Raw genomic sequence first — 12,073 nt, forward strand, 5'->3', positions numbered from 1 at the left:
CTTTCCTCACTTTGTGCTCTAAAACTGATCAGTGTAACTCAGTTACTTTTTCTGCGGCATTGATAATAACTTGTTAAAAATAAGTTAAAGTACAAATTGATGTATCCAAACTCAATATTTTTGTTTTGCACATTTTTCAGTTTATCATTGTCTGCAGACAGGGATAATTGGCATGCAGTGGACAATTCTGAGCACGGTCCACGCAAAATATACTACATAAATGTCTGCCGACCTTTGAACCCCATCTCAGGCTGTGACAGGCGGGCATCTGTCTGTGAAATGACATACAACAAGGTGAGCATTGTATCTGTAGATTTCATGTGCACTCTTTTATTTGGCCTGCCTTCTGCTCTTCCCTTGTGTATCTAATTTATTCCTGCAGGCAAATCTCCAAGTGTTTAATTAACTTGAGTGCTTCCTAAACTTTAAAAGATTGACTTAGGATGCAGTCGAAGCCCCCATCTGCTGTGCTGTTGAGGAAGGATTGAACGGGGCAGAGGTCTCCCTTCACCCAGTCCAGGACAGCACGGCGCTCCTAGTTCTGACTGCATAAGTGCAGCTGGGTTGAATTGTAGCCTGTTGGCTTCCCACCAGCAGGAGCCTGCACATAGGCCATAAACAGATCCTGAGCTTGCCCTGAAGCCTTCACTTGACAGCATTGGATCTGAGTCAGGCCCAATTGCTGTTTCAGTTCTGGGTTTGGGGTAGAAAGGAGCAGGCTTTTGCTTCTGCCCAGATTCCACCCTAGCCAGCATGGGCTGTGGATATAATGGTAGCCATGCCACAGCACCACTCCTGCCACTGCCTAGTTAGATTTTGGATTTCTTTTGTCAGTCCAGTGCTCTTCATAGCAATGACTGCCTATGTTCCTGAATTCATCATATAATTATTTTGCTTCAGAATGATGTTCTTTTTTCTAATTTCAGATTGGTTCGCTTGAGGTTTCCATCAGTAACCTGGGGGTTGCCAAACAAGAACCTGTGGTTGAAGGCCCTGGCAAAATCCTCCTAAATTATACCAGTGGCTCTCTGTGCATCACAGCGGAGGGCAAAAGTGAGCCTTTCACAAGCGTTGTCCATCTTGTCTGCTCCAAGGCTACTCTCGTAAGTTTCCAGCTAGCTTGATTCTACTCTCAGTGTGGTGTCATAATGTTATCTGATTAGACCACCAATATAATAATAATAATAATAACAACAACAACAACAACAACAATAATTTTTATTTATACCCCGCCCTTCCCAGTCAAGACCGGGCTCAGGGCGGCTAACAACAAATAATATCAACACAAATATAAAAGAAACAATTCAGTTAAAACAACAGATTAATACAATGTTAAAATTCAATTTTAAAATTAAAAATCTACGAATAAGATAAAACCATTATAAAATAAAACCTTAGGGGAGGGTAACCGTGGGGTCCGACTGCGTCAGTCCGAAGGCCAAACGAAACAGCTCTGTCTTGCAGGCCCTACGAAAAGATGACAAATCCCGCAGGGCCCTAGTCTCCTGAGACAGAGCGTTCCACCAGGTTGGGGCCAGTACTGAGAAGGCCCTGGTCCTGGTCGAGGCCATCCTAGCCACCTTGTGACTCGGGATCTCCAATATGTTATTATTTGTGGACCGTAATGTCCTCTGTGGGTCATACCGGGAGAGGCGGTCCCGTAGGTACGAGGGTCCTAAGCCGCATAAGGCTTTAAAGGTCAAAACCAGCACCTTGAACCTGATCCTGTACTCCACCGGGAGCCAGTGCAGTTGGTAAAGCACTGGATGAATATGATCCCGCGGCCGGGACCCCGTAAGGAGCCTCGCCGCGGCATTCTGCACCCGCTGGAGTTTCTGGGTCAGTTTCAAGGGCAGCCCCGCGTAGAGCGAGTTACAATAATCAAGCCTAGAGGTGACCATCGCATGGATCACTGTGGCCAGATCAGGTTGAGAGAGGTAGGGAACCAACTGCTTAATGCGGCGGAGATGGAAAAATGCCACCTTGGCTGTGGTTGCAACCTGTGCCTCCATGGAAAGGGAGACATCCAAGGTTACCCCCAAGCTCTTGACAGAAGGGGCTGACACTAATTGGGCCCCAGCGAAAGATGGAAGTTACCCCCCCCCCCGCCCCATGTCATCCCGACCCAGCCAGAGGACCTCTGTCTTCGAAGGATTTAGCTTCAGCTGACTCCCACGTAGCCATCCAGCAACAGCTTCCAGGCACTTGGTCAATGTGTCCGGGGCCGAGGCAGGACGACCATCCATCAACAGATAAATCTGGGTGTCATCAGCATATTGATGACAACCCAGCCCAAAACTCCGGACAATCTGGGCAAGGGGGCGCATGAAGATATTAAAAAGCATTGGGGAAAGGATTGCACCTTGCGGGACTCCACACACCAAGGAGTGCCGCGGTGACAACCCCCTCCCTAGCACCACCCTCTGTCCCTGACCTGAGATAAAGGAACGCAGCCATTGTTGGACTGTACCCTGAATCCCCACGTCGGCAAGGCGGTGGTCTAAAAGCTCATAATCGACCATGTCGAAGGCGGCTGACAAGTCTAGAAGAATCAGCAGCCCCGACCCGCCTTGATCCAGCTGTTTACGGAGGTCATCTGTTAGGGCGACCAGTGCTGTCTCGGTCCCGTGGCCGGGACGAAAGCCGGACTGGAATGGATCTAAAGCCGATGTTTCATCCAGAAACCTACCGAGCTGTTCGGCAACCGCTCTTTCAATTATCTTACCCAAGTATGGAAGATTTGAAACAGGGCGATAATTGGATAGATCAGCTTCCTTCAACTCCTCTGGGAAAGTCCCTGAACTGAGAGACAAGTTGTAAGAGCACAGAGCATTTGTGGATAAATACCCAAGTCTCCCTTGAATATCCTTTGTTATGAAATGCAGAATGATCTTACTAGTGCCCTATTGGAGTAAAAGCTACTCATCTATGCTGGCAGTTGAAGGCTGCCCAGTGCAACTGATAAGAGTTGATTTCATTCCCCCCCCCCCCCCCCGGGAAATTGCTATCCTTGTGTTAGGCAGTAACTTGCTGATTACCACTTTTTTCTTGGTGTATGTTGGATGGGGGAAAGGATAAATTATTCTTGGGAAAATATCTAATGCTTTGCAATAAAATGATCGCATTTGCTTTACAAGCAAAGAACTTGAAATCCTACCCTCCCAAATTATTGGACCAAAAATTTGCAGCACACTTGGAATATATCCCTGTCGAGCTCTTGAAGCGAGGCTGCTTGTATGCATTCTTGTCATAACTTTCTGACAACTTGTATTTTCAGAGTAGTAGCCCAAGATTCATTGAGATGAAAGAATGTGTTGCAATTTTCCTGTGGGAAACGGAAGCTGCTTGTCCAGTCACAACTGCAACAGGGGATGCTCAGGTGAGTGGCAGAAAACACATGTGGACATTTGTGGGGTTTTTACCCATGTGCCATATGAATAGGAAAGCAGGCATCTTTACAACCCAATGCTGTTCATGTCTGCTTGAGGCAAAGATGCATGAGCACCCCAAAGCTTAACCTAAGAACTATTGCATTCTTGCAAGCCCCTGAGTCAAGCACTTGAGAAAGCTCGAGGGTCTTTGTGAGCACCGGCTCAAGTTCTTACAAAAAAGTACCCACCCCCTTCACCTTGCCATTACCCCCAGCCCACCAGGGAGGAGGCCTTCAACTGGGGAAGGGCGCAGCAGAGGCTGCTTGAGATCTACTATGGGCAAATTTCTGGTCGACTCAAAGCCTTCTTGCAAAGTGTCTTAACAGGGGCTCTCCCTTCTGCAAGCACCCTTCTTCTATTTCTCACAGCATCCTTGGGAGAAATGCAGGATACTGGCTTCTAAGTGTCCCTAAAGAAATGCAGGTTTAATTGGAAGCAAAATTGTTTAATCCAATTCTTAAGCATCGTTGGGTAGCTTTTATTTGACCTCCCATGGTTGTAGTGAGAAGTGTGAGACATAGAAAGTACAGTCGTACCTTGGATCTCAAATGCCTTGTGAATGTTTTGGCTCCCTAACGCCGCAAACCCAGAAGTGAGTGTTCCGGTTTGCGAACATTTTTTGGAAGCTGAACTTCCGACGCGGCTTCCGATTGAGTGCAAGAAGCTTCTGCAGCCAATTGGAAGTTGTGCCTTGGTTTTTGAACGTTTTCAGAAGTTGGAACGGACTTCTAGAACAGATAACGTTTGAGAACCAAGGTACAACTGTACAATTAAATGCAAGGTTAGCTGGGTGTGACTTAACAGGGGACTGTTTATGATAATAGAGCTGTAAAAGGAGTTAGTATATGTGGGCACCATAATCCTCGAAGTAAGTTCTGATCTTTTGCTTGATACCCATTGGTTTATAAAACTTGAGAAGAGCTTAAAATTGGTCTACAAGGAGCTGTGTCTAACCAGTATGGAGGATTGCCTTCTTGACTTGGAAATCAAAAGGGCTACAAGCGTTTTGATGGTGCATATCTATCATAGCTTATTCTCTCCTCTTTATAAATGGTTTTGTTTTCTTTCTTTTTTTTTTTAAAAAATATTTTTATTAATTTTCCAATTAAAACCAATTATATCACATTCAATATTTCAAATTATACACATATATATATCAATCAAACCGAATGTTATGCCAAATCATCTAAATAATTTATTTTTGGGTTCCCATGCTTCAAGAAATTGGGAATTCCTCGCAACTGTCCACTGCCGTCTTATTTCTAAAGTTCAAATCGTATAAATGGTTTTGTTTTCTACAGAGCTGCACTGTAAAAGATCCCAACAGTGACTTTGTGTTTAACCTGGAACCATTGGCTTCAGAAAAAAAATACATAGCCATGGGAATTGGGAAGTCCTACATGGTAAATTTTTTCTTTCTTTTCTTTTCCAAACACAAGACTTCATGTCCTTTGAGTTCATGCCTTTTGTTTTTTTGATGCAAGTTAGTAATTCTATGGCATCTCAGATATTTCATTATATGTTGAATCTCTTAGCTAAACATTTGTGGACCTGCAGAGGAATGTGCAGTTAACAGTAGCCTGCCAGCTGCTGACTTAATTGGTGGATGTGAAACAGAAGATCTGAAACACATTCGTTTGGTGAAACTGAACAAAACTCTTCAGCTGTCTACCGAAGGAGAACTGTCTCTTAAATACACAGGTAAAGTTGCCTTCCGACCTGTTACAAAGAGCCACTTGCTTCCACCCTCCTTGCAGGGTAGGGGCAGCTGAGAGAGGCCCTTCATGCAACACAAGCACAGGTAGAGCTGTGACTACTCCATTGGGCTTCCTAAATCAGGGCATGTAGATTTCCAGGTGTATGATACATTTAAGAGGGTAGAGCTAGACCTGAGTCCTCTCACTCCAAGCAATAATTTAGGCAAAGCAGCTAGACATTGGGTGAGCCTGTGTTCAAATCAGCTCTATCATCAATGCCAGGATTCTCATCGAAGATAGTTTCTTTTCTTTTTTTAATAAACATTTTTATTAGATTTTCCAACTTAAACATCTAATCCATTTTCAAATTATACAAATTATGCAAATATCAATTAAACAATTCAAATCTTCTGCCAAATTATACTAATTTAAATTTGACTTCCCATACTTCAGACTCAGAAAGCCTAGTCCTCTTACAGTCACTGCTTTCTAATCAATAAAATCCAGATCTTATCCAATAATCTGTTAAAATCCTTCTATTTTCTTTCAAGCCCCTGAGTTTTTTCGAGCAAGCAAGTTTAACCAAACCAATATGTTTCTGTGTGAATTTATGCTTGTGATTTCTCTATAAATTAGCACTGTCTCTTTGCACGCTGGTATCTTGCCAAGTCCGTCCAAAAATCCAAAGATCCTTCTCACAGCCAGCAGCAGCCATCTTTCGAGCAGTCCCCATAAATCAAATCTTTAAGCTCCTGTGATGTTTCTCTCCAGATCGCTCCAGATTGCTACTCAATATAGTCTTTCCAGGGGAGATTTGCCAAACCAAAACTGTAAACACGCATCTAATGTCTTATTTATGGCTCTCTCCCCCTTTAACTAATATCGTAGCTGGCTTTATCACCAACATGGCGGACTCTAAATTATAGCTGCGTCATAACTCAAAAGTTTCTTGACAAGTTTCCAACCGCTAATGAGAAAGCTTCTCTTTGATGTCCATATCTTGAGGAATCCCCAACCACATTCCAAGCGAATCCAAGAATACAACTTTGATTATTTATGTTTTCAATTCACACAGTTTATATATTTAAAAAGACCATATTAATTCAGTAAATTTCCCACTTTCCAATCTCGCTTGCTTTATAAATATTATTTACGGTTCTTCAGGCGAGAGATTTGTTAAGTGAATTATAAAGCACAATAAAGCAGAATTATAAAGTTCTCGCTCTCCCCTTCAGTCCATCACATACCATTTCTTCCTAATTGCTGATGGCATTCCTCTGTTATCTTTTGTTCACCGAAGATAGTTTCTTAAAGGAATCAGGATAATTGAGTAAGATCAGAAGTTGCATAAAACCAAAGGTAGCAATTTTGCAGCAAATCTTTGACACAGCGTATGTGTTCACTGTCCCACCAGCATCTTCACATTTCACACAGGTAGATGGAAGGGGACGACTGAGGCTGAGGGAATAGGCAACATTCCCTTGGGCAATGGAGCTGTGTTCAGGCTTCCTGTTTTGTGTTTGGAGGAGGGCTCTGACAAGGACAAAGCAAGCACCCAGTCAAATAGGACCCTTGGGCTTACTAAAGAGAGAACCTTCCTACTTAACACCTCCTAAACCTATTTTCCTGGACTAAAGCTTCTCTCTTTAGTTCCTGTCAGGTGGGTTTGTCACAGTTTGAAAACATCCCTTTGTGAATTCAAGCAAAGTGCAGCGATGGCATGCATCATTGGCCTTCCCGTCATAGCTGGTTAATTTTCAGTAGATGCAAAATTCTAAAAAAAGCAGATAGTTGGAGCTTTTTTTTGGTCAAATAACTCATGTGGGTTTACTTTATACTTCTTAGTGTTTTTATTTCCACTCCTTAGGAATCAATGACACTTTCACCGTGACCTTTATCTGCAATCAATCCTCCTACCCTGGAGAACTCAGATTTGTGCATGAAGAGATTAACTCTGCACGTAGAATTTATAATACTTTCTTTGAGTTTCACACGGCCTTAGCCTGCCCACCTTCTCCAGTTGATTGTCAAGTTACTGGTACGTAAATGAATGTAGGGAAATTCATTGGAAAGGTCACTCGAATCTGCTTCAGTGGTAGAGATGTCCTGCAGGTGGCATATTTCCTTTCCCCTTCTCTCCAGCAAGTGCTATGACTTGTTCCCAACATGCTCAGAGTTTTATTTCCCCTTAGGATGCACTTTGGGTGGGTGGGGGACTGTTAAAGAACACAGAGCGTAGAGAAATCTGTATTCCCCCTGCCACATACGACTCTGTCGCCCACAGAAACCGTATTTAGTGTTTTCCCCACAAAAGCTGATTTTACCTTTCCCTAGCTTAAAACTGGTGGTGCTGTGGTCTAAACCACTGAGCCTCTTGGGCTTGCCGATCAGAAGGTCGACGGTTCGTATCCCCGCAACAGGGTGAGCTCCCCTTGCTTGGTCCCAGCTCCTGCCAACCTAGCAGTTCGAAAGCACGTCAAAGTACAAGTAGATAAATAGGTACTGCTCCGTTGGGAAGGTAAATGGCCTTTCCGTGTGCTGCTCTGGTTTCGCCAGAAGCAGCTCAGTCTACGGACAAACACCGGCTCCCTCTGCCTGTAAAGTGAGATGAGCGCCGCAATCCCAGAGTCATACGCGACTGGACTTAACTGTCAGGGGTCTTTTACCTTTACCATTTTAGCTTAAAACTGGGCTGCTTTGAAAAGCACTTGCCTCAGGACACCTGAAGTGTTTGACCACCACCAACTCACTGAAAGTTAAGGTATTCCACTCTAAATGAAATCCATTGGCTGTTCCAGCCAAAGGTTCTGTTTATGTGCTTAATAGCATGGCGATTGTGACATTGGATTGTCCCAATGGTTGCTTTGCCTTAGCAACCTCTATAAAAAATGTAGTAAAACTATTTTTCTGATACAAAATGGAGTACCTGACAGGTGTTGATAGGATCCTTCCTCAGGGGCACTTGCCAAGAGGAGGGTTTCCACCCTACTAAACCAGCATCTCTCTTTAAATAGGTGGGGGGAAAATCTCTTCTCAGTAAGTGCCCTTGAAGAATGTTCATGCCAACACATGTTGAGTTTTCAGTATGTTTTGGAGATGTTGAGTATTCTGTTTCTCCTCTCCTTTTTTGTCTGCCTTGTGTAGGCTGCCTTCCACCCTCCATTTTTGACATTGTGCTGGCAGAAGCTCTTCTACTCCCACATGTCAAGGCATTCAGTTTTGGCCGGTCCCCCTCTCTGTGCCTCATTGTAATTTTAGCTGTTTTTGCTTTATACTTCTTGGTTTTTTACATGACCACACAGCATTTTGCTATATTGACTGCCTGGCTTGGATTGCTGAAATCCTTTAAACTGGAGTCAACTGAATATTGTAGACCTAGCTTAATTAAGCATTTTGTGGTTTCTGGCATTACTATTTTTCAGATTCAGCTGGTAATGAGTATGACCTGAGTGACTTAAGCAGAGCAAGTGAGCCTTGGATTGCCCTGGATACATCAAAAGATGCAAAAGGAAGAACTTTCTTTCTAAGTGTTTGCAAGCCCCTTCCCCCCATACCAGGGTGCCCTGGTAAGCATTAGACTTGGTTTATGGGAACTGAGGGGCTATCAGTGCAACAGGCTATATACCACCACCTAAGTTCCCCTTCTTCTTCTTCTTCTTCTTCTTCTTCTTCTTCTTCTTCTTCTTCTTCTTCTTCTTCTTCTTCTTCTTCTTCTTCTTCTTCTTCTTCTTCTTCTCTGACTTCCTCATTCCTGGCAGTCTCTGTCTGCTTCGCCTCTTTGGATAGTTTGCCCTGATACTGCTCAGCAAAGCTGTCATGGCCCTTCTGGATAGCTTTGGTGATACACTTGAATGCTTAGAAAAACTTGGTATTCAAATTATTCAGACATCCACGAGCCAACTCTAATAAAGGCCACCCTTGCACTTTAACTTGCCACTGAGAGAGGGTTGGTGAAATCCAGGTGAACAGTTTCTGAGCCTTTTGATAGATGCAGAGATAGCCGCTGGTACGTGTAGGGTGCTGTGGCATGTTATGGGGAGGCACGCTGGTGTGCAGGATGCATGCAATTAATCTTATTTTCCTGCTCGTGTTGGATTAAACTTTGAATTTATATTTTGCTAGGGAAGAACAGTTGGAACTGACTTTTAGTTTCAGGAATCTTATGTGAAAATGCCAAGCTGGTGAGCTTTATGGCCTGGACAAGCACCCTTAAGCTGTTAACAAAAAAGGCAAAGAGAGAGCTTTTACGGCAACTTCTTTTTACTAAAAAGAAATTGATTACAAAGTAATGGTTTTTAATAACTTTGAGGAAAAATATTCCCAATTTAGTAACTCAATGACTTACACCGGGTTATATCCAGAGTTGACCTTTTTTGAGCAGGACCTGCTTCCATTCGCAGAAGGGACTTTGATCCAGTAGAGACTCCCACTAAAGGAAGGGTGATTGTGCCTGAAGTACAGGGCTCCTGAACTCTTCGAAACTGTTTTTCAGGGACTTTAGGGGAAAAGAATCAGTTGAAGAGTCCCTTCTACTGATCTTCATGGGAGTATCCCATAGGTGGAGCTCCACTCACAGGATCCCCAAGTGCAGTTGGTGGTCAGCCCAGACATTGCTGGCTTCGTGAAAACTGCTATGAATTACTTCTGGCCTTCTTTTAAAAGAGATTAATGCAAGTTTTTAGCAGCGTTTAAAAGCACATGTTTAAGTGTTCCTTTTGGCTGCAGGTGGTATAATTGGATCTTGTATGAAATATGCGAACAGAGGTCAGAGTCTTGGCATGATTCACATGCGTCCTCAGGCTGCTGCTGATGGGTCCCTTAGTATCGTTTACTCAAGTGGGGACACGTGCAAAGGTAACAGGCAGTACTCAACACGGATCATCTTCCAATGTGATCAAAGTATGGTAAGTTTTTTGGGTCTGTCTATTGATGCTGAATGGTCTGGATGTAAAAAAAATATGACTTCCTTTAGCAACCTTGCGAGCTTATTGAAGGGCTTGCCTGCCGAACTCAATTCAAAGTGTTGGTGCTGACCTTTAAAGCCCTAAACGGCCTCGGTCCTATATACCTGAAGGAGCGTCTCCACCCCCATCGTCCAGCCCGGACACTGAGGTCCAGCGACGAGGGCCTTCTGGCAGTTCCCTCGCTGCGAGAAGTGAGGTTACAGGGAACCAGGCAGAGGGCCTTCTCGGTAGTGGCACCTGCCCTGTGGAACGCCCTCCCAACAGATGTCAAGGCAATAAGCAACTATTTTACTTTTAAAAGACAGCTGAAAGCGTCCCTGTTTAGGGAAGTTTTTAATGTTTGATGCTGTATTGTTTTTAATATTCAGTTGGAAGCCGCCCAGAGTGGCTGGGGAAACCCAGCCAGATGGGCGGGGTATAAATAATAAATTTTTATAATAATAATATGCAGTTCCCCCTTCCCATTGTGCCTGTGAAGCTCTGGAGCTGTGTTTGCATGCACTGCCAGGGTCCTTCCCCCACTTCCAGCCTGAAAGGACCAGTAGCCCTTCAAGTGAGTGAGTGAGTACCACATGCAGAGCTGCGACGTAGCTGCATCTTTTGCTGCCCAGGTGGTCATTTTGGAGTGATGACTGCTCATCCCGACAAACAAGGTGTGGCATAGGGACCCTTGTAACTTGCCACTAACCTTTTATCATATTCTCTTCTTCCTCTTCCCCATCTGGAGAGAATTCAAATGTTTAGAACTAGCAACATTACTTTGTTATGTGATAGGAAGCAGCTGAGCTCTCCAGAGTAGCTGATCAAGCTTGCTTCTATTTGCAAAACATATAGCAGCTTATTTACAAAGTGGACCTCAAGGACCCTAATAATATTGACGTAGAATGTACATTTACTTGAGAAGCACACCTCAGTATTGCGAATGAGTTGCAGTATTCATTCTTGTGCTCCAGTTTCCTGAGCAAGCAACATCTCGTTTTTTGTGACGTTCTGAACTTCTCAAATCGTTATGGTGAATTAACATAGTCCCAGGTAGACCCCTCTAAAACCTGTGGGTGTGTGGGACACATGTACATGTGGTGCCATCATCTGGCTCCTCATATTCCAGCTAAGGCAGCCTTTCACTCCCCCAACTGCCTCCTGCTCAAGAACCATCTAGCTCTGAGGAGAAGACTGATTTGGCTTTCAAAAGGGATTCTTCTCTCTCATTGCTTTTGTCTGCTGTTCTACAATATAGTGGTAATTTCTCCTGAAAACATTTCTGTGTAATCTGCTTTGTGTGGTACAACTTAAAAGATTGCATCAATATTGCAGTGCCTTGTGCAAAGTCCAAAAGTCTGCCGTTTCCTCATGGAAGCAAGTACTTTCATTTTGTGCCAGCCACCTTGGTATTTCTTCTTGAAATGAAAGATGACATATAAATTCTTGTAACAACAACAACAACAGCAACAACAACAACAACAGGTTACAACTTTCTACATGGAAATCCCTCTGTGTAGGCAAACAATATGTGATGCTTGAAGTGTGGGCCATGTTGAGTTCTTGCCTAAAGTTGTGCCAGTAGCTTGAAAAAGACCCTTCAGTGGCACTTCAGGCTTAATTATGCAATATACTGTACTTTTCTTCAGGCTGATTTTCCACATAACAGGTATATAAAATAACCCTGAACAGATCAATGAATAGCAAGTATCTTAGATTCACAGGTTTTCTCACCACAAGGAATTTGGATCAGTTTGAGTCCTGGTTACATAACTTAATGGTGGGTGAATTTATATACTGAGTTTATATAAGGAGATAAACAGAACTTTATGTATAAAACTGACAATGAACTCCTCCTTTTTGCTTAGGGATCACCAGTGTTTCAACATGAAGACGACTGTGAGTTCGTGTTTCTTTGGAGAACAGTAGCAGCTTGTCCTGTGCACAGGGTTGAGGGTAAGTATTTGTACTTAAATAAAATTATTTAACTAATGTGCCTAAA

At 43.5% G+C, this 12,073-nt stretch overlaps 1 protein-coding gene across 2 annotated transcripts in view; it reads left to right on the forward strand.

The window, feature by feature from the left end:
* Window positions 1-12,073, forward strand: part of IGF2R (insulin like growth factor 2 receptor) — a 69,870-nt gene that overhangs the window by 29,297 nt on the left and 28,500 nt on the right. For both annotated transcript variants that reach the window (XM_035108613.3, XM_035108615.3), the window contains exons 18-26: window positions 141-294; window positions 927-1,103; window positions 3,278-3,379; window positions 4,733-4,834; window positions 4,967-5,132; window positions 6,996-7,166; window positions 8,551-8,694; window positions 9,854-10,032; window positions 11,940-12,027. In XM_035108613.3, the coding sequence (XP_034964504.3) occupies window positions 141-294; window positions 927-1,103; window positions 3,278-3,379; window positions 4,733-4,834; window positions 4,967-5,132; window positions 6,996-7,166; window positions 8,551-8,694; window positions 9,854-10,032; window positions 11,940-12,027 (1,283 nt within the window). The remainder of the gene's footprint in view (window positions 1-140; window positions 295-926; window positions 1,104-3,277; window positions 3,380-4,732; window positions 4,835-4,966; window positions 5,133-6,995; window positions 7,167-8,550; window positions 8,695-9,853; window positions 10,033-11,939; window positions 12,028-12,073) is intronic.

This window comes from Zootoca vivipara, chromosome 3 (genome assembly GCF_965207765.1).
Source record: "Zootoca vivipara chromosome 3, rZooViv2.hap1.1, whole genome shotgun sequence".
In the NCBI taxonomy this organism is placed as follows: Eukaryota; Metazoa; Chordata; class Lepidosauria; order Squamata; family Lacertidae; genus Zootoca; species Zootoca vivipara.